This window comes from Jaculus jaculus, chromosome 2, assembly GCF_020740685.1.
Source record: "Jaculus jaculus isolate mJacJac1 chromosome 2, mJacJac1.mat.Y.cur, whole genome shotgun sequence".
Lineage (NCBI taxonomy): Eukaryota > Metazoa > Chordata > Mammalia > Rodentia > Dipodidae > Jaculus > Jaculus jaculus.
The window spans coordinates 190,430,039-190,447,159 of NC_059103.1; the positions used below are offsets into that span (position 1 = coordinate 190,430,039).

General features: G+C 44.9%; 1 protein-coding gene across 1 annotated transcript in view; it reads left to right on the forward strand.

Moving 5' to 3' along the window:
- Window positions 1-16,875, forward strand: part of Deptor (DEP domain containing MTOR interacting protein) — a 211,347-nt gene extending 194,472 nt beyond the window's left edge. The window contains exon 9 of the mRNA XM_004661367.2: window positions 13,346-16,875. Within this exon, the coding sequence (XP_004661424.2) occupies window positions 13,346-13,474 (129 nt within the window). The 3' untranslated portion in view covers window positions 13,475-16,875. The remainder of the gene's footprint in view (window positions 1-13,345) is intronic.
- Window positions 16,876-17,121: the final 246 nt, after the last annotated feature.

Below are 17,121 nucleotides of genomic sequence, written 5' to 3' on the forward strand. Positions count from 1 at the left end.
TTCATAATTTTTTTTTTTTTTTTGGTTTTTTGAGGTAGGGTCTCACTGTGGTCCAGGCTGACCTGGAATTAACTCTGTAGTCTCAGGGTGGCCTTGAACTCATGGCGATCCTCCTACCTCTGCCTCCCAAGTGCTGGGATTAAAGGCGTGCGCCACCACGCCCGGCTTTCTTCATAAATTTAATAAAAGTAAATGTCTGGCTTATTTCTTGGCACATAAGTGAGCAGTAAGCTAAAAGCCTTGTTACCAGTAACTACGTAGAAAGTTGTTTCCACAGATGAGTTCAAAGGTCAGCCATGCCTGTCATCCCAGCATTCAGGAGGCGAAGTAGAAGCAGAAAGATAACTGCAAGTTCAAGGCCAGCCTGGCCTGTGTCGCAAATTCCAGTCTAGCCAGAGCTACATAGCAAGGCACTGTCTCAAAAACAAAAATAGAAATTTACAGGTGAAATGGTCTTTCAAACATACACACACACACACACACACACGAAACTAACGCTTAGAGGTTCATTCAAAGTAACTCTGCTCACTGGGGATAGCGTTCCCACAAGAAGTTACCTCCCAAATCCCAGACCAGTGCTGCTTTCCAATTAGCCTCCTTGTCCCTTTGCCCTCGGGGAAGTCCTGAGTGGAGAGGGAAGGAGGAGGGGGCAATGAAACGGGCTCATCTCGACCATGTTAACGTCTGTGCTGGAAAGCTCCCCTGGTCCCAAATTTCTCACCTACCTACAAAAGACAGATGGCGTATATCATCTTGTGCTTCCCTGTTTCTTTTATGAAACAAGGCTTGCCACAACAGCAAAAAGAATTGTGAGCAGAGTGGGTAATGTTACTTACAAAGCAGAGACAAGGGTAAGCAGTCAATCACTGGGACAAATGATGTGGTTTGGGGAGTCTGCTGCCTGAATTAGACACAGTATTGTCTCCAAGGCCAGTTGCATACCTTTTTTTTTTTTTTTTAACTTTTACTGGCAATTTCTTTTTTATTTCTGATTATTTTTCTTCTTTTTCAAATTTTACTTAATTTCATTTTTTTATTGACAACTTCCATGATTGTAAACAATATCCCATGGTAATTCCCTCCTCTCTCCCAACTTTGCCCTTTGAAACTCCACTCTCCATCATATCGCCTCCCCCTCTCAATCAGTCCCTCTTTTATTTTGATGTCATGATCTTTTCCTCCTCTTATGATGGTCTTGTGTAGGTAGTGTCAGGCACTGTGAGGTCATGGATGTCCAGGCCATTTTGTGTCTGGAGGAGCGCATTGTAAGGAGCCCTGCGCTTCCTTTGGCTCTTACATTTCATGCTACGGTCTTCCTCCGGGAATGTTCAAACTCTTCATTCAGGGCTCGTCCGCCTTCACTCACTGCTGATGCTGGTGGCACTAGCAAGAGAGAGGGCCTGCTGACAGTGAGAGCGGCCTTCCTCCTCCTCCTCCTCCTCCAGATCATGAGTGACTCGAACACTGCTGGAAGACGTGGTGGGCATACACCCAGATGGAGAAATTAGACAAGCTGTTCCTGAAGAAGTAAAAAGGTTCCTTTCCCATGCCCCATCCTTTTCTCTCCTGGATAAAGATGGAGAGCAGAATGGGAATGGGGTGGTGGGGGGGGGGGAGAAGGCAAATGCAGTCACCTTAATCCACGCATTGCTGGGCATGTGCTGTGCACTGGGGAACCCAGCGCTCAGGAGAGGCACGGGGTCGGGGGCTCAAGACCATCGTTAATTATATAGTAAGATGAAGGCCAGAAAGGAAGAAGAAAAGAAAGGGAGGGAAGTTCAGGGAAAGGATGAAAAGAGATGGGGAAGAGGAGAAGGAAGGGAAGGCAAGAGAGGAGGAAGAGGAAAGGGAAAGGGAGGAATCGTGTGTAAGAGGGGCACAGACAGCAGGTCTGTGAGGTGTTTGCAGGGGAGCTCCTTGCCTGTAATTCGGGGGTTGGGGGGCAGGATAGCCCAGGGCTTAGTACCCAAGTTTGGAGTCAAGAGTCCTGTCTTCACGACTTACTAGCTCTGAGAACTTGGGTCAGCATCTTTATTTCTTTACATTTGTGCTCTTGATTATAAAATGGGAATAAAAAGCAATAGTACATACCTCGTAGAGAATGTTGGGAATTTTAATGAAATTACCCATGTGATTGGGGGTTTGGGGAAAGATTAGTTGGTGTCTATGGCTCTAGAACTGGCCATGTTGACTGGCATGTCTCAACCCAAGGTGTGGTCTGGCTTAGACTTCTGTGGTCTGCATGTTTGTGCTCCCACAAAACTCATGTGTGGCAATCCTGGCCCCCCAATATGATGGCACAGGGAGGTGGGGTCTTAGGGACACAATGAAGTCTGGCAAGTTCCTAATTCAAGAAGTTATTGTCCGCATCAGTGGCTTTTCTAGTTGCTGGAACAAGAAGCAGAACGTGCGGAAGGAAAGGGATTTCGCTGGGCTTACCGTTCGGGAGGGCAGGGTCCATCCGGACAGAGAAAGCATGGCCGGAGCAGTAAGCTGGCGTCACCTCATCACTGGAGGAGGTGCAAAGAGAAAGATAAAAAGAAAGAGACACCTCGAGACCCTTCCCCAGTGACACACTTCCTCCACCAGTGCTCCACCCCTAAAGGCACCAGGTGCTCAGACAGACGCACGAGTCTTTGTGGTAAGTGTCACATCCAATTCGCCATAGTGTCTTTATAAAAGTGGCCTTAACAAGGCCCTCCTGCCACATGAGGGCACAGAAAGCTTCACTGGGGAGGAAGCACCAGTCACCTTTCCTGCTGGCGCTGAGACCCGACCCTAGCTACTACCTTCTAGAAACAAAAGAAGCAGATGTCTTGTTTATAAGCTTCCCAGTGAGTGGTAGTTGGTATATCAGCCCAGGTGAACTAAAAGAGGCAGAATGGCTCCACTTTCACAGATGTGTGTAAGAGGAGAGGAATTTCAAGCCCTCCACAGGCCTTTTTCGATTTTAGCCTTGTGTCTGGGTAATGAGTTCTATTTTAACCTTGGACATCTGGCCAGGTGTGATAACTCATGTCTATAATCCCAGAACTCACTGAGGCAAAGGCAGGAAGATCGCGAGTTCAAAGCTAGCATGGTCTACATAGTGAGACTCTGTCTTTCAAAAAATATAATAAATAAATCATGGGCTAGAGAGATGGCTTAGCAGATAAGGCACTTGCCTGCAAAGTAAAAAGTCTTCAGTTCAATTCCCCAGGACCCATGTAAGCCAGATGCACAAGATGGCACATGCGTCTGGAGTTCGTCTGCAGTGGTGGGAAGCCCTGGCGTGCCTGTTCTCTCTCTCTCTCCCTCTTTGCTTCTTTCTCTGAGTCTCAAGTAAATAAATAAATAATTAATTAATTAATTAAAATATATAATAAATAAATCTATCAAACCCTAAGAGCTGAGAACTGAAAAGATGGCTCAGTATATAAAGAACTTATGATACCAGCGTGAATACTGGAGCCTGGATCTCCCGAGCTCATGTGGAGTAATCCCAGCACACCTATGACGAGATAGAAGTGTAGAAAGAAGAATCCTCTAGGAGCCCGTGGGCCAGTTCCTCTGGCAGATACGGTGGTAGGGAGACCCTGCCTCAAACAAGATGGAAGGCGAGGGCTGACGGCTGACGTTGTCCTCTGACCTCCACGTTTGCTGTGGCACGTGTATACCCACACTCACACACATGAACGCGCGGGCACGCCCAAAATATAAAATAAGGGGCCAGGGATGGCCTCGGTCGGTAGAGTGGTCGCCTGGCATGCACAAAGCCCTGAGTGCAGTTTGCAGGGCTGCATAAAACGAGATGTGGTAGCCCATGTCTCCAATAGTAGCACTTGGGAGTTACAGACAAGGAGGGTCAGAAGTTCAAAGCCATCATCTGCGACAAAATGAGTCAGAGGCCGGGCTGGACTACAGGAGACAGTGTCAATAAATAAATAAAATTGGGCATCTTCTACATCACTATGGCATCTGAAGTATCTATCCTTTCTGAAGTTGTTTTGCTTTCTTTCATATTCTGTCTTTCGCTTTTTCGAGGTAGGGTCTCCCTCTATCCCAGGCTGACCTGGAATTCACTATGTAGTCTCAGGGTGGCCTTGAATTCATAGCAGCCCTCATAACTCTGCCTCCTGGGTGCTATGATTAAAAGTGTGCACCACCACACCCGATTCTTTTATATTATTTCTGTATTAATGAATTTACTTATTTTGTTTTTTCAAGGTAGGTCTCACTCTAGCCCAGGCTGATCTAGGACTCACTCTGTAGTTCCAGGCTGACCTTGAACTCACAGTGATCCTCCAACTCTGCCTCCCAAGTGCTGGGATTAAAGGTGTGTGCCACCACATCTGGATGCGCTATTTATTTTTGACTTTTGTATCTTGGAGTTTTCTTTTTCTTTTTGGATAGGGTCTCCTTATGTAGCCAAGGCTGGCCTGGAACTGAGTATAAATTATCTAGGCTCGACTCTGACTTGTGACGGACAATCCTCCTGCCTCAGCCTTCCAAGTGCTGGCATTCCAGACATGCACTGCCAAACCTGGCTCTGGCTGTTGTTTTTTTTTTTTTGTTGTTGTTTTTTTTTTGTGGGGGGTTTCGAGGTAGGATCTCACTCTGGCCCAGGCTGACCTGGAATTCACTATGTACTCTCAGGGTGGCCTCGAACTCACGGCAATACTCCTACCTCTGCCTCCCGAGTGCTGGGATTAAAGGCATGTACCACCACACCCGGCTTTTTGGTTGGTATTTTGTGTTGTTTTTGAGGCAGAATCTTACTGTATCCCCAGCTCGCCTGGCATGCACGGGCTAGCCTCAAACTCATGATGATCCTTTTGCACCAGCCTCCACCATGGACCCCATGCCCAGCTGATGAAAATTATTGCCCATACAAACAATCTCGTCCTTTCTCTTTAAGGCCCCCGGTCAGAGTACACCGCTATGATACTAACAAGTACGCGATGAATATTTAACTTTTGGAAGGAAGTTTTCTGGTGGACCTTTCTATACTGTCTCTCTATGCAGCATTCTGCTTCAGGATGAGAAAGAAAATGGGGACAGTCAGAGTGGCATTTACCTCCATTTGGCAGTTTTGGGGACAGGGGTTGCTTGGGGGGGGTGCAGAATTCTAGGGCCGAGAGTGAGGTTACTTGTGTGATGCTAGATGCCGTTTCTCCTCAGCCTCACCCCCACTTTGGATGAAACAATTGAGTAATGGTGGTGGGACTCCAGCCATGTGCAAACAAACGTGGAGTTGTGCAATCCAGCAAACACTCCATCTGTCCGGGGGCTGTGGTACCTCTGCCAGGACTGGCGCAGAGAGAGGCATTAAAGGCAGGATGATTTAGCTCATTTGGCGTCCCATCAGGAGGAAGGCTGGAGTTCTGCCTGGGTATTTATCCCAACTTGATCACACCCTGAAATGTGCTCGATCCTGCCTCCCTCAACCTGTTAACTCTTAGGAGCAATGTTGATTCTGAGAACCTCTCTTCACTGCCAACTTGTTCAGAGATACTCCCTCACCTAGCTAGGCTCAGTGTGACTCATGAAGACTCCACTCTGTTCTTTTCTCTCTCTTTCTTTCTTTTAGATATTTTGTTTTTATTTACTTGACAGAGAGAGAGAATGGGCGCACCAGGGCCTCCAGCCACTGCAAACGAACTCCAGATATGTGCGCCCCCTTGTGCATCTGGCTAATGTGGGTCCTGGGAATCGAACCTGGGTCCTTTGGCTTTGCAGGCAAACGCCTTAACTACTAAGCCATCCCTCCAGCCCCTCCATAATTTTCTTTAATGCAAGTGTGTGCCTTGCCCATTCATTTGGAAGTTAGGGCACTATGTCCTTGTGGGTGATGAGATCCAGAGCAGCCCATGAGCTCGTGATGGAACTGAGGACATCCACTTGAATTAGCCTCATCACTAGGGCTGTCACCTAAGCCTCCAGTGTGTTCCTACAAGGTGGGCCGGTGTAGATGTAGTCACAGGTTGCATGTTTGCAGTCCAGGCGCTTTTTGGTGTGGAGAAGTAATTTCCCCCAGGCTGTGTGCTTCCTGCTGTTAATCTTAATGTGTGTTGATTGAGAAGCATGGTGTACCATAGATGCTAATTGACAGCCCATTATCACAGGGTAAGGCACCTGCCGCTGCCACTGACGTACTTCCTCCCCCTGAGGAAGGAGACACTGGAACTGCTTGAACCACAGCAGTTGGGCGATCACTTAGGGAGAGATGACGTCTTTCTGAACTCCAAAAATACCACCTTGGATATAAGCATGAGAAAGGTTTGGAGGCTTTTTTTTCTTTTCTTTTCTTGCTTTATTCAAGGAAAAAAAATTGAAATAACATCTAAGACTACATACAGCAAGTTGAGCACGGGTCCTTTTTTTCTAAGCACTAGGGACTTGGAGAATTATGATGTGATTTTTGAAAATAGTGATGAAAAAAAGTGACACAAAGAAAACTCATTTTTATATCACTGTTTTTTTTTTAAATTGTGTTAGTCATGAGTTGGAAGGTGAAAATAGAACACAGTAATTATTCTTCATATATAGAGTATAGTTAGCATTTTAAAAATTTTTATTTATTTTTTATTTGCAAGCAGAGAGACAGAGAGAGAGAGAGCGGGGAGACAGAGAGAATGGGCACACCAGGGCCTCTAGTCACTGCAAATGAGAACTCCAGATGCATATGCCCCTTTGTGTCTGGCTTACGTGGGTCCTGGGGAATGAACCTAGGTCCTTTGGCTTTGCAGGCAGGCATCTTAACAGCAAAGCCATCTCTAGCCCCCTAATTAGCATTTTTCTGAGACATAGTCTCCCTAAATAGCTAAAGCTGATCTCAAACTCACCATCTTCCTGCTTACTAAATGCTGGAATTACAGGCATGTGTCACCATGCCCAGTTGCAACCTGATGCTTATTTAAATAAAATCCTCCTTTATGAAACTAAAAAAAGTCTAAACATCAACACCATAGATGTTTAGATCTTTTGGATTTTTTGTTTTCTTTTGGTTTGCTAGAAGGATTCATGTGTCCCAGTCTGGCCTCAAAATCACTATGTAGCTGAGGATGGCCTGAAATGCCTGATCCTCCTGCATCTACCTTCTGAGATTTTGGGCATGTGCCACATCCCTCCCTTTCTGAAAGACAGGGTCACATGTTTCCCAGACTGGCTTTCAAGCCTTACTAAGTAGCCCAAGGGTGACCTTTGAAGAATTTGTTCTTCCTGCTTCTACCTCAACCTGCTGGGTTTATAGGCATGTACCGCCACATCCAGCTCTACCATGCCGGAGATTGTCCTAGGGCCTCATGTCTGCTGGGTAGACACTACCAACCAAGCCATGTTCCCAGCTAGCATTTTGGATTTTTTTTTTAATTTATTTGAGAGTGACAGACAGAGAGAGAAAGAGGCAGATAGGTAGATAGAGAAAGAGAGAGAGAATGGGTGCGCCAGGACCTCCAGCCACTGCAAACGAACTCCAGATGCGTGTGCCCCCTTGTGCATCTGGCTAACGTGGGACCTGGGGAATCGAGCCTCGAACCAGAGTCCTTAGGCTTCATAGGCAAGCGCTTAACCAATAAGCCATCTCTCCAGCCCGCATTTTGGATTTTTGTGTAAGGGTCTCCCTAAATAGTCCAGACTGTCCTTGAACTCTCCATCTTCCCTCCTTAGCCTGCCAAGTAGCTACAACCACAGGAGTATGTCACCACAGCAACCTGACTCCCCAAGTGCTTGATCAAGCCTAGGACAGGCCTGGAGAGATGGCTCAGCAGAAAGACGCTTGCTTGCAAAGCCTGGTGACCCAGGTTCCATTCCTCAGAACCCACGTAGAGTCAGATGCGTGAAATGGTGCATGCATCTGGAGTTTGTTTGCACGGTAGGGGGCTGAGGCACACCTATACTCTGTCTCTTTATCCTTTTCTCTCAAAATAAATCAGTATTGGAAACAAAAACCTTGAACTATCTTACGTTTGTTTATTTTTTATTATTTTATTTTTATTTATTTATTTAGCAGAGAAAGAGGGGGAGAGAGAGAGAGAATGGCTGTGCCAGGGCCTCCAGCCACTGCAAACAAACTCCAGACATTTGTGCATCTGGCTAATGTGGGTCCTGGGGAGTTGAACCTGGGTCCTTTGGCTTTATAGGCAAATTCCTTACCCACTAAGCCATCCCTCCAGCTCCGATCTTACATTTAAATTAGAACAACATGTATCTTCTGTGTTCCCTGCTTACTGGGAACTTGCATGTACACGTTATTCTTTGTAGGTTTGCATTTTGGTAAGACTGTACAGTCATAGGAATTTCAAACTCCAAAAGTGGCATTTAAGAACAAATCACTTAACCTTTGCTAGTCAGTTTGTTCATAAGAATTTCATTTGGGATCATGGGCTGCCAGTGGGAGAAAGCCGCTATCATAGGAAGCAAATAAACTTGATTAGAATGGCATCAAGTATATCATAAGAACTCTGCTTGATAAAGGACAGGATCTTGGGACTTAGAACCAGAGTAAAGCAAGTAACTATGTGTGACGTTCCCCAGAATGAGCGATCTAGGATCTGAGTCAGATTGGCCAAACTTGGGCTGGGTGACTCCATGCATAGGAAGGGCGGGGTACCTTGGTTGGCATTCCTACCTGTATTGCCTAAAGCAGAGGAAAGGTGATCTCCAAAAAGAACATAAAGCTAACTTCAGCAGCATGACAGCTGGATGGCCAAAACAACAGATGTAACCGCATGATTATTAAACGGACTTTTGATTGACATGTGTGAAGCCTCTGGATTACAGTGTGGAAAATAATAGGTTTTTAACCAATGAGAGAATTATTAAAAGCTGCCCAGCAGGCTGAGGATGTAGCTTAGTCGTGAGAGTGTTTGCTTAGCATACACACGGCCTTGGGCTCAGTTTCCAACACCACTCAACAGAGGCCCATTGGTAGCCGGGTGTGGTGGCACACGCCTTTAATCCCAGTACTCGGGAGGTTGAGGTAGGAGGATTGCCATGAGTTCGAGGTCACCCTGAGACTCCATAGTGAATTCCAGGTCATCCTGGGCTAGAGTGAGACCCTACCTCGAAAAACCAAAAAAAAAAAAAAAAAAACCACAGAGGCTCATTGGTGCAGACCTATAATCCCAGCACCTGGGAGATCGAAGCAGGAGGAGCAGAAGTTTAAGGTCTTCTTGGCTACATATAATGTATTTTAATGATAATTCATATGTTCTTTTAATTTTTTTTATTATTTATTTGAGAGAAAGGCAGAGAGAGAGTGAGAATGGGCTCACCAGGGTCTTCAGCCACTGCAAACCAACTCCAGATGCATGCGTTCCCTGGGGCGCATGTGCAACATTGCATGTTTATGTCACTGTGCACCTGGCTTACATGGGACCTGGAGAATTGAACATTAATTCTTAGGTTTCACAGGCAAGCGCCTTAACGGCTAAGCCATCTCTCCAGCTTTGATATTCATATTTTAATAATATTCACTTCCCATGTTTTGGGGGGTGATTTTTTTTTTAAGTAGTCTCACTGTAGCCTAGGCTGACATGCAACTCATTGTGTAGTCCAGGCTGGCCTCAAACTCACAGTGATCATCCTAGTTCAGCCTCTTGACTACTGGTATTAAAGCTATGTGCCACCATGCCCAGCAGTTGTTTTTATTTTAGGTTTTTTGGCTTGTTTTGTTTTTTAATGTAACCCAGTGAGTATAATTGTGGTTGCTTGCATGAGCCATGAGTAACTAAGTAAGACAAAACAGGAAATAGAAAGGTCCTTGGCAAATGAGTGGGCCATCTAGAACTGGCGTGATCTGGTCTCTACATTACCCTAGAGAAGGCTAAGTATGGACTTTTTTTGTGAAAAGCTCCCGATGATTAAATGTTGGTCAGTTAATATAGACTGTCTGGGACAGACAAGGTACATTTGTGGTAAAAACTGCATGATGAATATGACCCCTGAGTGATTTAGAGACACACTGCTCTTGGGGAGCCAGAAGGGTTAGCGGGCCGTTCCTGCCTTTCCACACAGCAACACAAGGCATCCCTTTGGAGAAAATCAGATCCCAGATCTAAAGCCCAACACTCAGGGTGGGAGACAATGACATCCCTCTCGTTCTTTGCCTCTGGCTCTGCTCCAGCAGAGAAAAAGCAGTGCCTACAGGAAGTGAGCGTCAAATTGACCCAAGTGATCGCGACCCTTTCAGAGTGTGCTTTGATCGGTCAGCATGACCTCAGTTATCACTGTGACCTGTCCTGCAGTTGAAGAAGACGGCTCACTTTGTACAGGATGCACTCTGACTCCATGATGATGGTATTTGGAAGCAGGAAAAAAGAGAGACAGCGACCGAGACCTTCTGGTGTGGGCAGTACACTCTAATAACGACACACGCCAGGGTCTGGCAACCAGGAGGTTCCTACAGTAGCAAGTGCTGGCGGAGAAAATAACTGCACTGCTTAATACTTTCCATCCTGTTTCCATGTGGCCATGAAGGAAATGATTTTTTTCTATTTTTGTTATGTATTTGTGTGAGTGTGTGTGGGTACGATGGTGCCTCGGTGCGCCTGTGGAGGTCGGAGGACAGCCGCCATGGAGTGTTCCGTCTGTCCTTCCACTCTGTGGATCAGGGTCGCTTTTGGAGCATCTGTTTGGGTGCCGTCGCATTCTCTTGGCTCTGCCTCCCGTTGCCCTCGGTGCATTGGTTTTACGAACATGTGTGCTGCTTTACATGGGTTCTGGGAAAGATCATCCTCAGGTCAGCAGGCTTTTCACTGCTGAGCCATCTGCCCAGTCTCATGAAATGACTGTCTTTAAAGGGAAAGAAATGAATAAAACCAAGAATTTGTGTCGTTTCTACTACTTACAGAAATGCATTAAGTACGTTTTCTAATTTAAACCTGTGCGCGCGCACGTTTTACCACAGTCTGTTTTATAAATGGGGCATATTTATTTAATGAGCCATGGAAGAGAAGTGCTCTGATTAAAGCCATCCATCACAGGGGCCTAGGATTTAAGCTTTACCTTTGAATTCCAAATCCCATAAAGTTTCCACAGATACCAGGCTATACTTCCAACATTTTTCTAATTTGGGCATATCTAAGCAATGGACAGACTTTTGAACTTAATGCAGTGTTTAAGCGCAAAGGGATATTAGCCTACCACAAAACAATAAAAGGAAATGGTTTTCAAAAGACTTCAGTATTTTCCACATGCTTTGATCAAGTCTTTGTGGTAGTTACCTTCTTGTTGATAGGATGAAGTACCCAACCAAAAGCTGCTGATGAGAGGAAAAAGATTTTTTTTTTTTGGCTTACAGTCTTGAGGGGAAGCTTCACGATGCCAGGGGGAAGCATGGAACGAGCAGAGGCTGGACGTCACCTCTGCCACAGTAGATGGAAAACAGCAATAAGAGAATGAGACCAGTTCTGGCAAGGGGGGGCTGGCTATAACATCGTATAGCATCCCTAAGCCCATCCCCAGAAACACTCCTCCTCCAGCAAGGATCTACCTCCCCATTTGCCACCAGGTGGGGACCAAGCATTCAGAACACATTAGTTTCTGGGGAACCATGTGATTCAAAGCACTGAATTGATTAATTAATGTTAGTATGCACGTTCGTTACCCAGGCAGTGTACTTACAGGTGTGTGACAGTGAGAACAAGGAAGGAGAGACTGCTAAATTAATCCATATTCCCTTCCCTTCCCCATACCATCTCTCCCTTCTTTCCACTTTACTGTCTTCTACTTCCTCTTTTTATTTAAAAAAATATTTTTATTTATTTATTAGCTACAGAGAGAGGGAGGGAAGAGAAATAGAGAGTGAGAATGGGTGTGCTTGGGCCTCTGGCCACCTCAAATGAACTCCACACACATGTGCCACCATGTGCATCTGGCTTATGTGGGACCTGGGGAATCGAACCTGGGTTTGCATAACTGCTAAGCCATCTCTCCAGCCTATCTACTTCCTCCTTACTTTCCTTTTTGCCCAGTAAGAGATGAGACACTTACTGAGGAACAAGAAGGCTTGAAGACTCAGCCTAACTATGCTTTTTAACTCACACATGTAGTCTTTCAGTTCATGCCACACTGTGGTGGTGTGAATGTAAAATGTACACTATCCTCTCAAGTGTTGGTGATTAAGCCTCCCCAGCTGGTGGAGCCTTTGGAAGGTGGAGCCTTGCTGGAGGAGATGTGGCACCGGGGGCAGGACTTGAGGTTTATTCCTCCAGCTCAGTGTGTGTTCAAAGCCAACTCCATCCAGTCTTGCTCTGCTGGCCCTTCTACTGAAATGTAAAGACGTGAGCTGGTCAGTCGCCTGCTCTGCCATGTTTTCTTTACTGTGATGAAATGTCCCTTCAAAAGCGTAACCATGAAATAAACCTCCCTTTCATAATTTGCTTTTGGTCACATGTTTTGTCCCAGCACTGACAAGGTAACTGCTGTCACACGTGGGATGTATTCGTATTGCTGTTGTAACAGTCAGCGGGCTTTACCAGTTTCACCGTGAGACTGCCGTGCTCACAACTCGGGAGTGTGCTAAGCTTCCTTGGTCTCGTCCTTTTTTATAAGATAGGTGGAGTCTTTCATTTGTTTTTCAAGGTAGGGTCTCACTTTAGCCCAGGCTGACCTGGGTTTCACTATGAGGTCTCAGAGTGATCCTCCTGCTTCTGCTTCCCTAGAGTGCTGGGATTAAAGGCATGAGCCACCACACCCAGCCCTGGGTTGGATATTTTAAGAATGATGTTGCTAGGGCTGTACACTATCTTTATTTACGGTCTGTGGAAAATGGGTAGCTGTGACTAATGGCTATTTGTTTGGTTTTTTATTTTTATTTATTTATTTATTTTTATTAACAACTTCCATGATTATAAAAAATACCCCATGGTAATACCCTCCCTCCCCCCCCCACTTTACCCTTTGAAACTCCATTCTCCATATTTGTTTTTTAATATGTTAATATATTTTATTTATTTATTTGAGAGAGAGAATAGGAAGAGAGAGAGAGAGAGAGAGAATGGACGCGCCAACCACTGCAAACGAACTCCAGATACATGCATTTCCTTGTGCACGTGGCTTACGTGGGTCTTGGGGAATTGAACTGGGGTCCTTTCACTTTGCAGGTGAGCACCTTCATCACTAAGCCATCTTCTCCAGCCCTGTTTGTTTGTTTTGAGACAAGGTCTCATATATTGCAAGCTAGCCTTAGTATATAACAAAGTAATCAGATCCTCTTGTCGTCACCTCCTGAGTTTGTGGATTACAGGAGTATGCCGTTACACCTGGTTTATGCAGTGCTCGAACCCGGGACTTTGTGCATGCTAGCAAGCACTGAGCTACGCCCCTGCCCAAGCTGATACTCTTTCTCTTGTTGTGCCTCCAGGTCTGTCAATTTGTCGTCTCTGTCAATGGACTCAATGTCCTGCATGTTGACTACCGGACCGTGAGCAATCTGATTCTGACGGGCCCACGGACAATTGTCATGGAAGTCATGGAGGAGTTACAGTGCTGAGCAAGGGGACCTTACAGCTACCAGCGGCCAGTCACAGAGCGACCCAGCCATGCCAGGACAAAAGTTTATCCAAGTGGATGATTGGGACATTCAAATCTTTTCTCTGTCCATACACATCTTGAGTTTCATACACTGTTTGAATGTGGAGGAACCGGGTAACACATCTTTAAAAATAAACATTGCTCGGTTTTGTAGCTCGTACCTGTGATCCCAGCACTCAGGAGCCTTAGGCTACAAGTTCAAGACCTGCCTGGGCTACAGCGTGAGACACTGTCTCAAACAACTCTACACACACACAAAAAAAATTCAGCATTGAAAACAGAAGGAAAAACGGTTTTCCTACCTGATGAAACTGCCTTATTACAGCTGTTTGTAATTCTCACCGTCGTTCATGTTAGTTTGCAGAAAGTTGTTAAACTTTATCAATAGGCAGAATCACAGATTGATAGAATGCCCTTTCCAGGATCTATTAGAGTAGTCACAGAGGTTATATTCCACTTCCAAGCTGGTGATAGGGGTGTACATCTATAGTCCAGGTTACATGGGAGGCGAGGCAGGAGGATGACTTGAGTACAAGTGAGGCCTAGCTTTAGCAACATAGCCAGACCTCATATCATAAATAAAAATAGCCAGGAGTGGTGACTCAGGCCTTTAATCCCAGCACTTGGAAGGCTGAGGTAGAAAGATTGCTGTGAAATTGAGTCCAGCCTGGGCTACACAGTGGCTAGAGTAAGGGTCTGCCTCAAAATAAGTAAATACATACATACAAAATGAGCTTGAAGTTATTGATATCAGCAAGCTTCAAATGAAACCAACATCATAGAAGTATGACATAGTTGCAGAATTTCTAAGAAGGTTCTAAAGCGTTCAGCTGTGTGAATGCCTTCATGAAATGATTTCTTGTTTCATTTTGTGTATTTTTGTTCTCTATGCTTCGGGATAGCATCTCCTGGCTGATGGCTATCTCTTAATTCTTGCCTTAGCTTTATGTGAAACTGTGACATTGGATTAAAAAAAAAAATCCATGAGTGGGGGCAAGTAGGGGGAACACTTAGTACCGTCTACTGTGTTTTCTCTTACTGGGCCTGAATCATTTTTTGCTCTATAGTTCAGCTGTAGCGGCTTTCTCAAAATCCATTTTCGCCGGGCATGGTGGCACACATCTTTCATCCCAGGAGGCAGAGGTAGGAGGATCGCCACAAGTTCAAGGCCAACCTCACAATACAGAGTGAATTCCAGGTCAGCATGGACTAGAGTGAGACCCTACCTGGAAAAACCAAAAGAAAAAAATAAAAATTCATCCTCAATTTATTGAATGTGAAAACAAGTTTGTTTATCCACCAGTAAAAGTCAAGAGTCCACTTTAAAAGAAAATATTCTATTACTTGTTACTTGCTTATGGGTGATAAAACTTGAAACTCCGAATTGCCTTCTTAGCCTGAATTTTTACAAGCTTTCTAATATACATATTTTAAGGGCATGATGTGATGTGCTACTTATTTAAGGAAAATTTTTGTTGTTGTTGTTGTTTCGGTTTGGTTTTTTAAAGGTAGGGTCTTGCTGTAGCCTAGGCTGACCTGGAATTCACTATGTAGTCTCGGGGTGGCTTCGAACTCACAGTGATCCTCCTACCTCTGCCTCCCAAGTGCTGGGATTAAAGGCGTGCACCACCATACACAGCAGGCCATCATTTTTCACTGAAATCACTTTTGTGGACTGCAGTCTTACATCTCACTTGTACATGTGCATATTTCTTTTTTTGATCTAGAAAAACGTTTCTTTGAGTGGTGTCTAATCCCAGCACTTGGAAGGAGAAGGCAGGAAGGAGTTCAAGTCCAGCCTGGGCTATATAAGATTCTATCTCAAAAAAAGAAAAAAAAAAGCTACAGAGGAAAAAAAAAATAAGGAAAGGAAAGGAAAGAGTGCATTTGGGGACTTGATGTGTAGAGGAAATTCCTCCAAGTGCCAAATTAAGCAGTCACCAAATGCTCAATTCTTTTCTATTTCCTGTCCTGACTTTTGAGCTGAGTTTACCTTCTTATTGTGCATTCACAGGATGCAGTGTGGGTGCCGTCCCCCAGTCCTTTATTAACTGGATGAAGTTAACAGGACGAAGTAAGAGTGTCGCCTCTCCTCGGCCCTTTCTTTGTGATTAGTTTCATCACGTACTGGTACTGGGGTTGTGGATGCTGAGTGTTTTATATACAAATCTATATATTTCTGGTAATCCAATTTTTCTAGCTTTAGTAAGAAAATAGAACTTTGGAGTAAAGTACCTTGGAATGTTTGACGTTGATATTGTCAATCTACATTTGAGAAGAGTCCCCCGTACGCGTGTGTTTGTGCTGAGCGTGTGGCTCTGCGCAGTGGCGTTGGGTCTCCTTTCTCAAGACCGACATCATCACCCTCCATTTTTTTTATATGTGGAAGCTAAGTCTGAGAAACATGTAAAATGTCCTTAAACTTCAAAGAGCTGTGGGAACTACTGTGTGATACAGTCTGAATTTGAACACTTTTTTTTTTTTTGTTTGTTTTAAACATGGGTTTTCGTTTAGTGCTAAAGCCCACGTTATGTGTCTCCCCCAGGCTTCCCCCATTTAGGGACCCTACACTGAGGGCTCCCCCTGTCCTCTGCCAAGGCTTTGTGTCATTTGTCTTAATTGATCTGAGAGGTCAATACTGTCGTCGTCCCTGGTTGATAAAGGAGATGACTGACTCCTAAACAGATGGTTGTCACACGCCCGAGACTACACAGCTATTCCGTGTGACACCTTACCACGCAGCTTTAAAACTGGTTTTATGAGCCAGGCATGGTGGCGCACGCCTTTAATCCCAGCACTCGGGAGGCAGAGGTAGGAGGATTGCCATGAGTTTGAGGCCATCCTGAGACTACAGAGTAATTTCCAGGTCAGCCTGGGCTAGAGCAAGACGCTACCTCGAAAAACCAAAAAAAGAAACCCAAATGTTTTTATGACTGTTTGGGGAGGGGGGGTCTATTAAGATAGGCTGTCATGTAGCCCAGACTGGCCTTGGATTCCTGATTCCCCTGACTGTCTTCTGAGTACAGGATCATGGGTGTGAGCCACCATGTCTGGCTTGATGGAGCATCTTGAAGAGATGAGTCTTAGATGCTTTCTGGGCCCGTGTGCTCATTAGCCGAACGATGCCTTTGAGCAAAGCCAGCCTCCCTGTTGTGTTCTAAAAGTGTGTCACACCCAGGTGCAGTTGCCTTGAACCCTGGATACTGTAACTTCCTTTCTGCCAGTTGAAACCACAGAGAAGTATCTGTGCTCTGCACAGCCTTCTCCTGCCCTTGGAAACTATCCACCCATTGATTGAAGGAATATTCTGTTACAACATAATGAGTATTATTAAAGACAAAACAATACCTTATGCCAACATATTTTTTTGTTTATTTCTATTCCTGTGAATCTTCCACTTAGAAAACAGAAGTCACCTTTTCTTTAACTTGTGGCTCCTTTCCCCTTAACCTAAGCTTCATTTAAGAAAGGCTTACAGAATACAAAACTAACTTTTCATTTACACTTTGCAATTGAGTTATTTATAGCATCCAAAACTGTTAATGAAAATAAAATTACACATTTTTACATACCCACTTTGCAAAGCAAAATATATTTTATGCACCA